General features: G+C 39.4%; 1 protein-coding gene across 22 annotated transcripts in view; it reads right to left on the bottom strand.

Moving 5' to 3' along the window:
* Positions 1-17850, bottom strand: part of LOC145536232 (X-linked retinitis pigmentosa GTPase regulator-like) — an 87830-nt gene extending 69980 nt beyond the window's left edge. For 10 of the 22 annotated variants that reach the window (XM_081565182.1, XM_081565181.1, XM_081565194.1 and 7 more), the window contains exons 1-8: positions 17670-17850; positions 15516-15641; positions 14994-15086; positions 13015-13077; positions 11392-11550; positions 9903-10052; positions 6879-7037; positions 1838-1993 (exon numbers count right to left, since the gene is read on the bottom strand). In XM_081565182.1, coding sequence (XP_081421308.1) covers positions 1838-1993; positions 6879-7037; positions 9903-10052; positions 11392-11550; positions 13015-13077; positions 14994-15086; positions 15516-15641; positions 17670-17697 — 934 coding nt within the window. In that variant the 5' untranslated portion in view covers positions 17698-17850. The remainder of the gene's footprint in view (positions 1-1837; positions 1994-6878; positions 7038-9902; positions 10053-11391; positions 11551-13014; positions 13078-14993; positions 15087-15515; positions 15642-17669) is intronic. The other 12 variants (XM_081565183.1, XM_081565172.1, XM_081565185.1 and 9 more) reach the window with 4 other exon arrangements.
* Positions 17851-18321: the final 471 nt, after the last annotated feature.

Below are 18321 nucleotides of genomic sequence, written 5' to 3'. Positions count from 1 at the left end.
ACGTTTAGATCTTTAATCCATTTTGAGTTTATTTTTGTGTATGGTGTTAGGAAGTGTTTTAGTTTCATTCTTTTAGAAGTGGTTGACCAGTTTTCCCAGCACCACTTGTTAAAGAGATTGTCTTGTCTCCACTGTATATTCTTGCCTCCTTTGTCGAAGATAAGGTGTCCATAGGTGCGTGGGTTTATCTCTGGGCTTTCTATTTTGTTCCATTGATCTATATTTCTATCTTTGTGCCAGTACCATACTGTCTTGATGACTGTGGCTTTGTAGTAGAGCCTGAAGTCAGGCAGGTTGATTCCTCCAGTTCCATTCTTCTTTCTCAAGATTGCTTTGGCTATTCGAGGTTTCTTATATTTCCAAACAAATTGTGAAATGATTTGTTCTAGTTCTGTGAAAAATACCATTGGTAGCTTGATAGGGATTGCATTGAATCTATAGATTGCACAAGCAACTCCTGCAGCTGAATTCCAGAAAAATAAACGACCCAATCAAAAAATGGGCCAAAGAACTAAACAGACATTTCTCCAAAGAAGACATACCGATGGCTAACAAACACATGAAAAGATGCTCAACATCACTCATTATTAGAGAAATGCAAATCAAAAGCACAATGAGGTACCATTTCACACCAGTCAGAATGGCTGCTATCCAAAAGTCTACAAGCAATAAATGCTGGAGAGGGTGTGGAGAAAAGGGAACCCTCTTACACTGTTGGTGGGAATGCAAACTAGTACAGCCACTATGGAGAACAGTGTGGAGATTCCTTCAAAAACTGGGAATAGAACTGCCATATGACCCAGCAATCCCACTGCTGGGCATACACATCGAGGAAACCAGAATTGAAAGAGACACGTGTACCCCAATGTTCATCGCAGCACTGTTTACAATAGCCAGGACATGGAAGCAACCTAGATGTCCATCAGCAGACGAATGGATGAGGAAGCTGTGGTACATATACACAATGGAATATTACTCAGCCATTAAAAAAATACATTTGAATTGGTTCTATTGAGATGGATGAAACTGGAACCCATTGTACAGAGTGAAGTAAGCCAGAAAGAAAAACACCAATACAGTATACTAATGCATATATATGGAATTTGAAAGAAGGTAACGATAACCCTATATACGAGACAGAATAAGAGACACAGATGCATAGAACAGTCTTATGGACTCTGAGGGAGAAGGTGAGGGTGGGACGTTCTGGGAGAATAGCACTGAAACATGTATATTATCATATGTGAAACAGAACACCATTCCATGTTTGATGCATGAGACAAATGCTCAGGGCCGGGGCAATGGGATGACCCAGAGGGATGGGATGGGGAGGGAGGTGGGTGGGGGGTCCAGGAAGGGGAACACATGTAAACCCATGGCTGATTCATGTCAATGTATGGCAAAAACTACTACAATATTGTAAAGTAATTAGCCCCCAACTAAAATAAATAAATTTATTTAAAAATAAAATAAAATAAAATAAGTTCCTTCTTAGGAGATTTTTCCCCTTGGCAGAGCAGAGTTCAGAGCCTTCAAATCAACAGTTTCAAAACGACTCCAGCTTTCTGCCAAAGTATAACACTATGGTCTCACCTCTGAGAGAACCGACGTATTTTCAGGCTCTAAACCTTTGGATCATTTACACTGATTTTAAACTGAACTAAAATATGAGAAAGGAGTTTACAACTTTATATGTTGGCATATTAAACAAGGAATTACCTTTTCTCACTTATTAATTCCTTTGCTTGAGTTAGATACATTCATTCTATATACTATTTATTTTGTAATAAAATATACCCAGTTCCATTAAGTATATTAACAGAACTTTGATCTGTACCTGTTATCAGAGCTGTGTGATTTTCTCCACAGCAAACATGACTTATTTTCTTATTCTTAACACTCTCAATGACTTTGGGGTCTGAAGTTTCAAAAGTGAAAGTGCCAAGACCCAGTTGGCCAAACTGTCCCAGCCCAAAGGTGTACACGGCTTTCTCTGAAAGGGGAGAGGAAAAAATACAAGAAAAGGATTTCAGAGATACAGATACTGTCGTCATTATATCTGGAAAAATGGTGATATTCCCTCTTCTATAAAGTATGTTAAGGGTCTCTCAAAGAAACACTCATGTAAGAATACCTAATACTTACCTATACATTCGATAAAGGATGAGAAAAATGACAAGGCACACAGTTGTAACAATTATGTCATGGGCCTAATTCTATCTCTTACATAGAATGATAGAAGGAACTGCTAAATACACAAAAGTCAGAGAAACCGAAAAAGTCCCTATAATTCCCACTCAGTCAAAAAGCACCAATTGTCATTAAGCTAATTCCTTTCACTGACTTAAATAAACCAATAGTGTTTCCCACAGAAAAAGTCCTTACTTTTAACAGTAGTTTAATGGAATAACCTATTTTAGAAAGTAATCTCAGAGGAGAATTTGCATGAGAATTAAAACTTACAGCAGATATGCTACATTTATTCACAAGTAAAGCTCATTTAGTTCTTCCCTGGTAGCTCAGCTGGTAAAGAATCCACCTGTAATGCAGGAGACCCTGGTTTGATTCCTGGGTTGGGAAGATCCCCTGGAGGAGGGCATCACCACCCACTCCAGCATTCTTGCCTGGAAAATCCCCATGGACAGAGAAGCCTGGTGGGCTACACTCCATGGGGTTGCAAAGACTTGGACACAACTGAGCTACTAAGCACAGCACAGCACAGCACAAAGCTCATTTATCAGGAAGTGCAATAATAACCAGAGGAGGGGAAAAGCCTTTCCTCTATATTATTTAAATTAAAAAAAATTTTATTGAAGTATAGTTGATTTACAATGTTGTGCTAATTACTGCTATACAGCAAAGTGACTCAATTATACATATACATATATTCTTTTCATATTATTTTCCATTATGGTTTATTATAGGATACTGAATATAAAATACGACCTTGCTGTTTATCCATCCTATGCGATATTAGTAGTTTTGAAGTGATTCCAAATGAACTCCAATAATTTAGAGCTCATATAGTCTTGAGAAATGGAAAAGCACAAGAACAGGATAAACAAGTGGTGATGTAAGTGTCCTTTTAGACACACAATGCTTCCGGGCCCCTGCCTCAGGAAGCACAGTGTCTACTGCATTTGTGTGCCTCTCCGCAGTGCAACACATTGCCTCTCCTGCTGCAGTTATAGGAGCCAGAGCTTCAGATTCACGTAGAAGCCCAAACCTTCATTACTACTAGCTGTGGCAAGCAGACAAGCTACTTAAATTCCCTAATGCTATAATCCCTATCTAAAAGAGCTGCTGCAAAGATTAAATGAGAAAACATACAGGAAGGTTTAAAAACACAATGGGACAGTCAGTCGTAAAAGGACATTTTTCTCAAAAGTAATTATCTAATCAACTCACCTTATTGTGACAACACAAGATACTGATGAACACATAACTATTGTCACATAGTTTTACATTTTTCTTTCTAATGTTTACTTCATGAATAAGACAGAAAGATATTATTTGTTAAAGACAACACAGTGTGTCAAGGATATGAAGCCACACTGAGGCAACAGCAAACAGACCTTTCAGTTCAGTTCAGTTCAATTGCTCAGTTGTGTCCGACTCTTTGCGACCCCATGGACCGCAGCACGCCAGGCCTCCCTGTCCATCACCAACTCCTGGAGTCTACCCAAACCCATGTCCATCGAGTCGGTGATGCCATCCAGCCTTTATTTTTAGTGTAAAAAAACACTATCTCTAGTAAAACTAATAATCACACAGCATATCTCCAATTCTGAATGTTCAGCTTAATAGGAGGATGTTGGGTAAGTGAAAAAACTGTCTATCTCGAGCTAGCCAACAATTACTCCAAGTTTCTTGGGCCGTCTGACAGCAGCCTGTGAGATTAGGCCGTTCAGGCGGCCTGAATCAAGTTACAAAAGTTTTGTCCTCATTCTGTTCCCTTGTGTGCTGGAATGATTAGCAATGACAATAGTTTCTATTATTTTTAAATGCCTGAAGACTCTTGCCTAAGGACATTATATACAAAAATCAATATAATTTTTAGTCATCCCACCTTTGTAACATTTTTAACAATGTAATTCAATGTTAATAAATAATACCATCTTAGGAAAACAGATTTGATTAGTTGGCTTCAGATAAATATTACTCTAATTTCACAGAATACATTTCATTTCACAACTAGATACTTGTATAGCCCTGTAGAGATCTTAAGTTTGTCTAAATATAATCGGGAGAAGGTAAGTTCTTATTTTCTTTGGGGCCCAGACTTCATTGTGGACCCAATCTAATAACCAAGCCTTTCTTGTCTTCTGATAACTGCTGTGGATGACATACAAAATGACATGGATCACTCAGTCTCACTTAGTTTGTCCCAGTTCCAGTCTGATACTTTCTCAACAGCAGTCCATCATTTCCCTGACTATCGCTACAACCAGTAGCTGTATTGTGTAATCTATCATAGTCATATCAAAATATCAAGTTTTAAATAAATTTATCAACAATGAACTAATTAAAATTATCTTTAAAGTATTTTATTGAGCAATACCTAAATAGACTTTAAGATCAGAATTACAGACACAAGAAAAAACAAAGCTGGGGAGGGCCCCCAGAGAATCATCTAACCCAAGCCCTTTCTTTTAGTTAAGGGAACCATTTAGAATAGATGATTAGCTATCTTGGCTTTATGGTCCTGCAAAGTATTCGATAACTCTTAGGTATTTAACTTAGTACTTACTCAAACTGATGATCATACACTCTTTAGGTCCATTTCTTTATCAATTAGGACTAAATATTTAATGTTTCTATCCATACTGCTTCAGAACACCAGGACTGGCTCATAATAAAGCCTTCAAAGGTCCATGGATAAATTTTTAAAAATAGGCAAAGTAGTGAATTTTCCATACAGATAAGTTTATACGACTTAAGGGGATGTCTTTTATTATAAAATTAAGAGCTTTTAAATTTTTGTTTTGAAAATGACCCTTATTTTATGATATAATGGTGAAAACAGATTGCATTTTTCTTGCAATGTCCATATTTAGCCAAATACAAACTGGAAGTTGGCAATCTTCTGTAGGTCCTCATATTCTCTTACAAAATAAAAAACTTAAAATTATAAAAACTTGACTGGTCTGTGAGATTCGAAAGTCTCCAAAAATCTGGAGAAGACAATCAGTTTCTGCCAAGATGGTTTTTAACTTCAAAACAAAGTTCATAGAAAGCTAAATGTCTATTACACTATAAGAAAATATCACACTTATGTGCACTTATGTGCACTTTTAAATTTTTAAGTATAATTAAAAGATTACCTTGAAAATATTTTATATGAAAATATTTTATACTATATGGTTTAATGACACAGTATTATATAGTCAACATTGCGTCCTTCAGAATAACGTTCAATCACCTAATAAATTAATTCTTTCTATAATCTTTGTATAAACCAGCAAAAATATATGACACAATAAATTGCATTTCTGCCTAAAAAATAAATTTTCAGATAAGTAATAAAGATTAAAGTTTAATTCCTAGAATAAATCTTTCAGAAATTATATAAAAATTCATTTTATCAGCAGAAGTTTAAAAAAAATCTTAAACTTCAGAATTATTTCCAAATTTAGAGTGGAAGACCTGGAAAAAAATATTTCTCACTTTGAAAATATTCCATCTGGAAACTGCAATTCTGGGAAACCACAGCTTTATAAGCATGACTAGGACTAGAATAGGAAGTCAAGGAAAAGTGATGTAAGAAAGGAAAATCTAAAGATAATATACTACTGAATCACCTTGCAACATTTAAGCATTATCATCTAAGAATTGGATATTATTTAAAAATTTGTCTAGAACACTTCTAGCTTTGGGTTACTGAAGATTAAGTGGAGACTTCAAAAATTGCTTCTTTTGACTAACAACTATCCTAATCATTCACTACCTAACCGCATTACCTCTCTACTACTCATCTAAAATAAACCTAATGCTGAACAAATCTGGGAGTATCAATGTAAGCATATTAATAGGTAGTATATTTTAATTATATTGACTAGCATCCTAAGGAGTCACATGTCATACCAAAAACAAAATTCAGAAGCCAGAAGAGACATTATCATTAAGGTTCTAATTCTGTATTTTTATCTGTAATTTAAAATCTTAACCCCTTTAACGAATTACTATAACAGACATAAAAATCACAAAGAAACCACCAAGTTAGATGTTGTGAATATCAAAGAAAAGAATTACCAATGACAAGTAGAAAAGATTATTAACAAGGTATTATTATTATTTCTTCAAAATAAAGTATTTTAGAGAAATTAATGTCAATTTTAAATAAATATGTAATACATATACATGAGGAAAACAATGTGTTCTTGAAAATGAGCTACAAAATTTATTTCCTGCCATTAAAGTTGTAAAGGTCATGAAAATGTCAATTATGTAAGCAAAAACGAGTCAACAAGATTCATTTTTTTCCTACTTAACAGTATCTTCCATAGGCCAGAAACGTTTCCTAACTATAGGAACAAAAGGTAGAGATCTTAATGGAAAAAGATGCAAAGTCAACTTACGTGAAGTATCTGAAACATACAAACTCACTGGAGCAGAGACTTGAATGGTAGTTGCCACGGACTAGAGTGGTGGAGAGGGGAGCTGCTAATAAATGGATTTCAGCTATGCAAAGGTGAAAGTTCTACAGACCTGTCATACCAGATTGCGCCTATAGATAACATTACTGTATTACACACTTAAAATTCTGTTAAGGTGGTGGATCAGATGTTAAGTGTTCTTACCACAATAAAAAGAAGCGAATGTTAAAAAAGGTTTTCCTTAGGCACAACAGAAAGCAGGGAATGGAGTCGCACCCGTACCTGTAAGAACGACTGTGTGTCCTCCACCACAAGCAACTTGGATCACCTTCTCAGAAATTCCAGGCACCAGCTGGGGTACTTTGTGATTGACCAGGAGTTTTTCGGGAAGACCTAGCTTCCCACTCTCCGGTTCTCCAAAGGTGTACAGTTCTCCCTCAGCTATTGAAGGAAAAAAAGAGGGATCGATGATGACAGAGACATGAACAAAATACTGGTCTTTTTGGTACATGTTCTTACGTTTGATAAAAAATTTAGAAAATATCAACTTAATAAATCTGACCTTTCTTGAGATACTTGTACTGAATAGTAAGGAATAAAGGTAGATTTTCCCTTCCTCTTGATTATTCTAACCCAAAATCTTCATGAAGAATTCATAACTATCACTACCAGTAACAACCAGAAAATTATTTTATCTGTTTCACAATACATAGACAAGATGATCTTACTTCTTCCACCGACTTTTAATAAAGCAAAATGACTAGACATTAAACCCCCAAAAGGACATTGATTTTGTCTTGCTCACTATGGTATTTGCAAGAACCTAGCAGTGTGTCTAGTACATTAAATAGAATACTTATTGCATAAATAATTGCTTTTCATGACACTTTCTGTAGAACACTCATTTACATGTGAAGCAAATATGGTGAGTGAGCCTAAGGATGGCAGGTTTTACTCAGATGGCACTTTTTCCAGACAAACGCTCTTACTAAGGAACTCACGTCATTTAATTGCTGCCTTGTCCATACCAATACTATTGATTTGCTTCTGTTATCACACTTAGCACACTATACTATGAGCTTCATGAAATCAGGGACTGTTTTGTTCGTTTCTATGAACTGAAGTGAGTCCTATAGAGCAGGAATTTAAAAACTGTGGTAAATACATAATCTAATCGTAAGCTTCTACAACACTCATGTAGAAGAGGTAACACAGCACGTCTGGTTGTATTACTCGCATGTTTCCAAGAGAACCACACCACGACTGACTGCTGACTAACCCCTGGGAATGCGGCCCTTGGGAGTGTTCTTTGAGCTGGTGATTGGTGATTCTGTTATGCACACCTGGAGAAATTAATTATGCCAGCTTAGCCAGAAGCTAAGAAAGCCTTGCTTTGCACAAACAGCAACACTGATGATGTACACCTGGTTTCACTGTTGAAGGGCCTGAGTTGCAGGTGCCATGATGAGTGGCTAGTAGGATGTGCCTACATGACCAGCCACCCATAGAAAAGCCTCAGACCCTGAGAATAGAACAGGGCTTCCCTGGGCAGAGACATCACATACACATCCCTGTCGTTCAGTGCCAAAGAGAAAACACATCTCGTGTGGCCCTGGAAGAGGAAGGACTGGGAAGTGCATACGGGACCTCTCTGAAGGATACAGATCTTTCCTTTGCTGTACTAAATCTTAGCCATGAGTATAACCAGCTGTTGAAGACAGAGCCCTTCTAGCACATCAGAACATAGGGAAGTTGTGTGACATCTAACACACGAGGTAGGTGCCACTTAAAACTTGGTCAAATACTGCAAACACAGCCAAACTCATTTTCTAGATTGATTTGCACAAAAGTGAAGTTTTCTGTACCACATTTTTTTCTGAAGTACTCAGCATGGAAGTGCTCAGTAAGTCAGCACACTTCCTCCCCCCTTTCCCCATGCTTCTTGCTTCTCATATGAAAGGAATTTCTAAGTCCAGACAAGTCTCTTTCTATAACTGTCTGTAAATTCCTGCTGCTCCCCACACCTTCAATGGATGAATTGCATGCTATGTGAACTATACATCAATATAGCTATTTTTTTTAAAGGCATGAAACAGAAAACAAAACAAAAAAATTCAATGTAATGCCTATCAGTTAAAACGATTAATTGCACTTGTTTCTCAACTGGCTAAAGCAGTAGTAAATAAAAACTGATACTGGCAATTTTATTAAGGCCTAAATCTAAGACAACGCTTTATTTGTTTTTCCATGTGTTTTTTTTCTATTTTTCGTTTCGTAAACAAAGTGAGCACAGACTATACCAACCCCAGGAGCCCTAAAGTTGGAAATAAGTTGGTATGTGTTATTGGCCCAAGGAAAACAATTTATCATTCATTCCCTTACCTCCTCATCAACAAGATTTATTGCTTGTCAGTTTTTTCCAGACACAAACTGACACAGTAGTGAACAAAACTAGCCAAGTCAGAGTTTGCCCTTTCTTAGAACCAAACTACTACCAAGTCATTGGTAAACAGGGGGGCACTAAGATGGGACAATAAGCATTTTCTAAACCTGAATCTGAGGTACACAGAATAAGAAGTAAATGTATAACAAATACTTAGAGAGATATCTAAGAGGGTCCATAAAACTGTTTTCTGCTAGGTGTTTTTATTGTTAGAAAAACCATAAATAGGATGGAAAACCAAGATCATACTTTTGCTGTTACTACTAGAGTAGATGTAGGCTATAATAGAGTCCAGCATTTAAAATATTTTAATTAAGGTAGAGAAGGTTGCCAATGAGGCCAGGAAAAGGAGAAACTGGGGATCCCGAGAAAAGTTCCACTGAAGGAAAGCATATCCCATACTGAACTCTCCTCCTTTTCCATCAAATCTTCAACCCTATTCTTACAATGAACATCTATGACTTATGTGCGGAAATGATAAAAGCAAATTATCAGGACAAGATCAGAGTAGGTCAAAGTACAGAACCAAGCAGATCCAGAGAAAAGAGGCTCATAGGTCTTGTTTTTAATGCCAAAGGAATTTGAGAACCAACATTTAGAAGGGTTTTTTATATATAAAATTTGTTTTCCTAATAGACCTAATTCATTAAAATCAGTTAACATGTCAGATAGTTTGAAATTATAAATACTCATTATGAAAATGAAGAAACACTGGGACCTAAAACAGACCAAAATAATTTCATTACATGGAGTACCATGGCCGTAGTTCTATAGAAATGTAGAATGTTATGTCATTGTATGATTAATTTAGTAATAACTTAGACATGGGAGATAACATAAGAAATTCAACTGTTCTGTCTTACTTGTTACAAAAGCTGAATGGTAATATCCGCAAGAGATCCAGGAGATAGGTTTTCCAACCGTCACTTGATGTGGGACACATATATTAGTTATATTTTGTAAACCAATTTGCCCTTCGGAATTGTCACCCCACATGAAAAGCTCGCCATCCTCTATAGATAAAACATGAAGAGGAAAAAAAACATTTGAAGAGGTAGCAGGGATAGCAAGTTATTATATTCCCAACAGAACATTTATTTTTTAATTTAGAAAAATGATGTATTTTGAAAGAAAAGTACTAAAGATAGTTATACCAGGGAACTACTTAATAGTACTATTTCTATTATGAAATGTTTCTATAATGATAAAGGATAGACAATAACCTAAAGTATATCACTTTAGTCACGCCCATATTTCTACCTCGATAGCAAAGACAGAATGTCCTTTCCTATAATAACCTTTCCTTATTTTAAAGTCTCTAAACAGAAGATGGTTCCCTCCTTTCAAGCAGTCTACCTGTAACTGAACTGAATGCCAGCATGAGTCACACTAGACATCTCCCAGACAAGCCTCAGGTCAGAAGGACTGGGACCGAGAACACTGTGGGAATGATGCTTTAGAGGAAGAAAAAAATTAAATAAATTTATTTTGCTAACTTTTTTTTTTACAGTGGAAAATACATCATCTAACTTCAGAGACTAGGAGATGCATTAGCATACCTAACATCTCAAAACCAGGCTAACTTCTGTGCTTTCTCATAAAGGTTGTGTTGTCAGGGAGAAAAAAAAACTAAGAGAAATATTCTGGAAAAGAATGATCAAGACTTACTTACTTGTACCTTTTAATGAAAAGTTTTAAAATCTGAAGTGTCTAATGATAAAGCAAATAAAAGGAAATATGAAAATAAGAACCAAAAGGAGGAGGTCTCAATGCCAACTGTGTGGGTGAGAGAACTGAAGGGATGGAACTGCAGATCCGACTCTGGCTCTCCTGCCGGCCAGACCGATAGCACACCTCACACACCTCTCTCTCTAGACTGGAACAGAGAAGTACACCGGCAGCTTCTTCAGTGAGACATGTCAATCTCGGCTCCAAATTTTAAGAAATTTCTCATATGGGCTTTTGATAGGCAGGGCAGAGCGACACAACGACCATTACAAACTGTAGTTTAGTAACATATATCCTGCAGATTTCTGGGATGTTTCTGACAGCAACTTCACTAAAGCTGAAATAGAACTTTCAAAACATGCAACGAAGGTACTATTTAAGAATATCTAAAGAAACAGATGGGTAGTACAGCTTAGAAGTTACTTAACAATTACCTTCTACATGTATGTAAGCATTAAGTAATATTTGTCGTGATTTTCAGTTCTATTTTAAATGTCTTCTGAAAACACATGGGCAATGAAAGAAAATGAAACAGGATTGCTGTCTTCAGTTTACTGATTTCTGTATATCCTGGTCTGAGAAAAAAGGGCTCTGTCCCAGTTTGAAATGGAAAAAGAGTCTTACCAGTCAGTGCAGCTGAAGTGTTAGACCCAGCAGACAGTTGTTTAATCTTATGCTGGGATGTAAAGAAATCAACCAGATGGAAGGCACTTCTTTCATCAGTATCGCCAAGTCCAAGCTGCCCTTCATTATTTCCTCCGGTGGCATATACTTTGCCTTCTCCTACACACGGAAAAGAGAACATCAGTATACCACAGTCGCCATCTTTAGGAGACAGTCCAGTGTATACTAGTCTCACTATTATCAGCAAAGAAAGTTGAAAGCTGGCATTATCCTACAATTTGGTGAACAGTTTCCTTTTGGTGTCAAAAATACAGCAAAACAAGCAAGGCTCTACTTTTCTATGAAAATAAAAAAATAATAATAATAATAAAAAAAAGACACTTTAGCAAAGGGAAAGTACTGAGTGAGGGCAGAGAGGTGAGGTGGGGCTGAAGCAGTGCGAGCAGCCTGAAGACAGAAGAAGCTGTGTGTGGAGAGCGGAGGTGGGAAAGACTGCTGGGTGGTCAGGGCCTGGATATCTAATTGCTCCAGCAGGATTTGTTGGAAGACTACCTTTCCTCACGGAATTGCCTTGGCACCTTTGTCAAATATCAGTTGAGCATAAACATGTGGCTTTATCGCTGGACTCCACTCCATTAATCTTTGTCTATCTACTTACTAACAGCACACTGTCGTGATCATTGTAGTTTTGTGTGTTAGTCGCTTAGCTGTGTCTGACTCTCTGTGACCCCGTGGACTGTAGCCCACCAGGCTCCACTGTCCACGGAATTCTCCAGGCAAGAATACTGGAGTGGGTTGCCATGCCCTTCTCCAGGGGATCTTCCCAACCCAGGGACTGAACCTGGGTCTCCCACACTGCAGGCAGATTCCTTACCATCGGAGCCACCAGGGAAGCCCCACTGTAGCTTTACAGTAGGTCTTAAAATCAGGTAGTGTTAGTCCTCCATTCTGATCTTTTCAAAACTGTTTTGACTATTCAAGTTCCTTGGCTTTTCCACATAAACTTTAGAATAACCTTGTGAATTTCTACACACACACATGGCCTGTTTGGATTTTGATTGGAATTGTGCTAACTCACATCAAAAGCCTTTTAGGGAGGGCTTCCACTCACCCTCTGAAAAGAAGTGCGAAGAGCAAGATCAGGAGCAAGTGGCCCCTGAAGGTGTGCACACAGGTAAGGAGATGCTGCCCCTTGATATCATCCAAGAAAAGAAGCTTTTTCTTCATCCACTTAACATTTATCTGCACATTTTCATAGGCAAACAAATGTACTATCCATTTACATTTTTTAAAAATCCTAATCTTACTGTTGCCAAGGTACCATTTCTATTAATTTTACAAAGTCACAAATGTTACTGGAGTGAGACCTCGGTCCTCAGATTGGACAGGAAGTCATACAGATTGGATGAAGTGAAGTGAAAGTTGCTCAGCTGTGTCCGACTCTTTGTGACCCCATGGACTATACAGTCCATGAAATTCTCCAGACCAGAACACTGGAGTGGGTAGCCCTTCCCTTCTCCAGGGGATCTTCCCAACCCAGGGATCAAACCCAGATCTCCTGCATTGCAGTCGGATTCTTTACCAGCTGAGTCACCAGGGAAGCCCACAGACTGAATACTATACCTGTTAAAACTAGGGTGTGGTTCCTTCCGCAAGCAACAAATTTCACTTTTTCCGGTTTTAGAGCTAAAAATACAAAAATATGACAAGTAAGATATTTTATGATTGTATGGAAATGATAAATAGTCCAGGTCAAATCATGAGCAAGTTGTAGAACAGATTTAAACCCAGGCCTGTCTGACTTCTAAGTTGATTTCCATAACTAATAAATCAAAAGTTTTTGGAGGTAGTTGTGCATCATAATAACCAATGGTGTTCTGAAAAAAAAAAAATACAGATAGCTTAGCCTGACCCCTGGAGAATCTGAGTCAGTAGGTCTGAGGTAGGACCTAGGCATCTATATATTATTTAAAACTCCACAAGCAATTAGTATGTGCTGAGATCCACCGCATTGTTATGCTGCCTTTTCTCCAACCTGATCTATTCCCTAATCTGGCATTACCATCATCAAGTTTACTTTCTGTCTCACACAACAAAACACTAAGTTCAACATTCACAGGCATTTGTTGTTGTTGTTTAGTCATACACCTACGGTAAAGTTCTTCATTCATTCATTTACATATTAAATACATTTACAGAACATCTCCTAAGTGCTCAGCATAGGGGCTGCAAATATCACTAAGACACGAGTCCCTGGCTCAAAGATCTCATAGTTTAGACAATCTTGTTAGCTTGTCTATTAGATATTGGACTTCCCTGGTGGCTCAGATGGTAAAGAATCTGCCTTCAATGCAGGAGACCCGGGTTTGCTCCCTGGTTGGGAAGATCCCCTGGAGAAGGAAATGGCAACTCACGCCAGTCATCTTGCCTGGAGAATCCCATGGACAGAAGAGCCTGCTGGGCTACAGTCCATGGGCTCACAAAGAGTTGGACACAACTGAGCGACTAACACGTTCACTTTCATTAGATTTTGAACAGTAAGCATAGGAGGCACTGTAAGTAAACGTACGGGTTTTAGTAGCCTGTGCTCAATAAATACTTTTTGACTAAGTGGAATACTTCAAAAGTTCCACAACAATATCTACAAATAGCACGTGTGTGTATGTGTGTGTTGGTCACCCAGTCGTGTCCGACTCTTTGCAACCCCATGGAACCTGCCAGGCTCCTCTGTCCATGGAATTCTCCAGGCAGGAATACTGGAATGGGTTGCCATTCCCTTCTCCAGGGGATCTTCCTGATCCAGGGACTGAACCTGGGGCTCCTGCATTGCAGGCAGATTCTTTACCATCTAAGCCACCACGGAAGCATAGATATGATAAATTACACTGAAATTCTGAGCTCAAAGTAAAAATCTGGCCACAAAGATAAAGAATCCTGCTCCTGTCATATCCCAAGGAGTCTCTATCACCATTCAAGTAAAGCTGACATTCATGGGTTAGAACCAAACAGAAGCTTTTGCACATAATGGCGAGAAAGCTTTGTAAAGGTATTATATTTTCTGGGACAATCCTGATTTGAAACATTTTGTCCTGTTGTTCTTGTAAGAACACTAGTGCTAATCAACTCCTAGGCCTGATGTTTTCTTCAGCATATCTGCTAACTACATAGAGCAGGGTAAAGTGTGTTTCCTAAAACCCACAACTACATAGAACCATGATGTTCACAACTCTAACAAGAGAGACAGAGCTCAAAATCCTATCATATTGTTTGTTCTCTGTATATACAATAACAGTAATATTTAAGTAGGTTTACAAAACAGGCAAAAAAAAAAAAAAACGATGTTCAAGTACACAGTACTATAAAATCATTATTTCCTTCGTGGGCTCTGGGTTTAAAATCAATGTGATTTTTAAATCCTAACATATCGAAGTAGTTCTGAATATCACATGAAAAATAAAGTTAAATGCCAATAATATTCAAGTAAATCTCAGTGAATAAAGAACTAAAGGCTTTATTATTTATATTAAAGAATTACACAATCAACAGAAAAGTACTTTATATATTTAAGTATTTAAAGTGATAAAGAAGAAAAGACCCCAAACCTTTGACACATGTTGGCTTGTTCACAGTGGCTTTTGATCCTAATCCTAACTGTCCCCAGTTGTTACTGCCAAACGTGAAAAGCTTATTATTTCCTGGTGGGAAAGAAACAAATAATAAACTGAAGCATCTTCAACATAATGAAGTCATCATAAACAATAAAAAAGCTGTACTTAAACAATGTCACCGGTTTTACAGGTTACCTTGCCCATCTACCTATAGCTATATTCTGTTAGTTGTGAAGAGTTTCTAAGATTGTACAGTAACAGTTTTTTGATGTTATGAATATATTCAAATAGATTTATTCTAAGAAAGCAATATGCATAGAAAATCACGTGTCACTATACTAAGGGAACTTAAAAGTCTTCCCTGACAAATCAATTTGTCAAGAATTCTCTGGCAAAGTAAAAAAACAAAAACAAAAATTCACTTTCTGTATCTCTTCAACTTGTTTCAAACAACACATCTATGATACGTAGAATTCCCTAAGTGTTACTATCTTCATTTAAGATTTTAATACTAACCTGTAATAACAGCGCTATGTTCATCTCCACATGAAAGAGATATAGGTATATCATTTTTAAACCAGAATTTGCTGGGAATATTTTCAGCAAATTTAGTTTTTCCAAATGCAAACACAGCACCCGAATCTACAAATAAATGAGACATATATATGAGAGTTTTGATTACACAAGTTTTATTATGTTGCCTGTTAACTAAAAGATTTTTCCAGTACTTTATCTGCTCCACACGGCCTACACCCTCCTTCTTCCAACTTAACTCAGTCTTACTCCTCAGACTTCATTCTAGTTTTATGTATAAGATCTAATAAATCAATTATGTATTATCTGTTTACTGGTATAAAGTAAGAAATATACTGTCACAATGACTAAGAGTCCTGCTGCCATGAGGTGGACCGTCCACTGCTTGGAAATAAGCTGATACCCTCAATGCCCCACTCACACTGGTGAACGTCGCATAGTCCAGCCTCTGACTGAAGGCTTTTCTCCACACACAGAAACAGGACAGCATTGAGTTTCACCAGTAACATCGTGAGGACGCAGGATGTTGAGATTTGGACATTCTTAAATGAAGTCATTAAATACTACCTGATAAGAGGAGTAGTCACAAACTGGTTTACTCCAGTACCATTTTGGAGAGAGACCAAAAACTTCTATGAGATCCCAAAGCTGTGTGTTTAATATCTAAACACACAGACACTATCTAAACACACACACACGAGACCAGATTCAGCTTTTGAGGAAACCTCAAGGAGGATGACTACACACAAAAAAACTACACAGGTATCAGAAAGAAAGACATAGCAAACCTAAGTATTAATAATAAATACTCATGCTCAAGAGACTTGCCACTGTGGAAAAACCTTTTGAGAACAATTGTGAGGTGTGCGAGTTCAAAGTGATAACGATAGATTTAGGAGGCCAGGTTCTAGAACGGGCCCTGAGTTTTTAATAGAATGAATAATTACAACTGTTTTGTCCTGCTCTGGCTCCCCAAGAAGCCTTGCCCCAGCTACCCTCACCCCAAGCCAGGGGGCCAGTGGCTCTGTGCTGGCCTGGTGGCATCTTCTGTCAATTGATACTGTCATTTTGTTTAGTTTCTTGTGTCTCTCACTACCTTGTGAACTCAAGGCAGAAACTGAATCACGTTTGAACCCAAGGGCCTGGCAGAAACACAACGATTCTGCTCTAGTGTTGTTTTCAAACTGTTGGTCGTGACCCGTGCAAGTGAAAGTCGCTCAGTGGTGTCCAACTGTTTGCCGACCCTATGGACTATACAGTCCATGGAATTCTCCAAGCCAGAACACTGGAGTGGGTAGCCTTTCCCTTCTCCAGGGCATCTTCCCAACCCAAGAATCGAATCCAGGTCTCCTGCATTGCGGGCGGATTCTTCACCAGCTCAGCCACAAGGGAGGCCCAAGAATACTAGAGTAGGGAGCCTATCCCTTCTCCAGATCTTCCCGAGCCCAGGAATCCAACCGGAGTCTCCTGCATTGCAGGCGGATTCTTTACCAACTGAGTTATGAGGAGTGGGTCAGCAAATCAACTTAGTGGGTCATAATGACCATTTAGAACAATCAAAGTATTACAGGAAAGATCTGAGCACATCCCAAGTGGCTAGAATAAGTACTGCTTCATGAAACGTCTATTTCTGTTACACAGAACCTACGTGGTACCCGGTCACAACGCCAAAGATTATTTCTGGAGCTCAGGGGTAAAGTCTCAAAAAACCACTCGCTAATGGCTCCCTCCTTTCTCCAACTCGGTTCCCCATCCTCTTTTACCGCACGTCCCCCGGTCGGCCACTCTTTACTGCGTTCAACACACAACCGGGTTCTGAGGACCTCAAAGGAAGTACTTTGGGAAGGTCATAGGGAGGTGAAAACTGCCCTTGCCTTCGAGAAACGCGTCGAAAACTTATTTTAAAAGAATTAAAAAGAAAGACCGGCACCCCCTTTCCCCGTAGTCCCTCTCCTGTCCCTCCTTTCTTTCTCCTCTCGGTCAACCGCAGGGGCGCGGCCAGACTCCGAGCTTAGTCGGGTGGCCGCGGCCCAGGCCTGTTCCCCGACGGGGCCGGCCCAGAGGCGGGGCCTGGCCGTCCGCCCGCCCGCTGACCCTCCCTGCCGGCCCGCCGCCACCGCCGCGGGAGCCACTCACCGGGCACCATCTCATCGGGTTCCCCCATGGTAATGGCACTATGGAAAGCCTGCTCCTCGGCCAGAAAGTCGGCGGGGTCGACTCGGCTGGGCCTAAGGCAGTGCCTCAGCTCCGAGGCGGGCGCCGGGAGCCCCTTGGGCCCCCATGGCGACACTCCGGGATCCGCGACGCCCGCGTTCCCGGAAGTCAACAAACGGCCGCTAGGGGCAACGGGGGCGGGGCGTTCCGGCGCGAGGCGGAGTGGGCGCCGGGGGGAGGGGAGTGGAGGGTGGGCAGCCAGCGCGGCGCAGGCGCAGAAGCAGCGGACTGTTAAGGTAGAGGCCGCGCGCCCTCTGGTGGCCGGAGCGGAGGTGTGGTCGCGCCGCGCGGTAATGTCCTGGAGAGTGAGCACTGACGTTGGTGGAGACCCAGGTCCTCTAGGCCCGCGTCCGGATAGTGACCAGCGTCACAAATGTCACACCCCGTCTCAAGCTACGTGACACAGGCAGATGTCAACACACAGTTGTGTTACTACCTGTGACCATGTCTAGCTAAATGAGATAGGCACTCTGCCCAACATCCTAAATCATATTTGTATCCCCATCATCTAACCCCCTGGAGAAGGAAATGGCAACCCACTCCAGTGTTCTTGCCTGGATAATCCCAGGGACGG

The sequence above is a fragment of the Giraffa tippelskirchi genome, chromosome X (assembly GCF_054371585.1).
Source record: "Giraffa tippelskirchi isolate mGirTip1 chromosome X, T2T-mGirTip1v1.2.pri, whole genome shotgun sequence".
In the NCBI taxonomy this organism is placed as follows: Eukaryota; Metazoa; Chordata; class Mammalia; order Artiodactyla; family Giraffidae; genus Giraffa; species Giraffa tippelskirchi.
The sequence above is the reverse complement of the archived record's forward strand: the minus strand, read 5'-3'. Positions and strand labels throughout refer to the sequence as shown.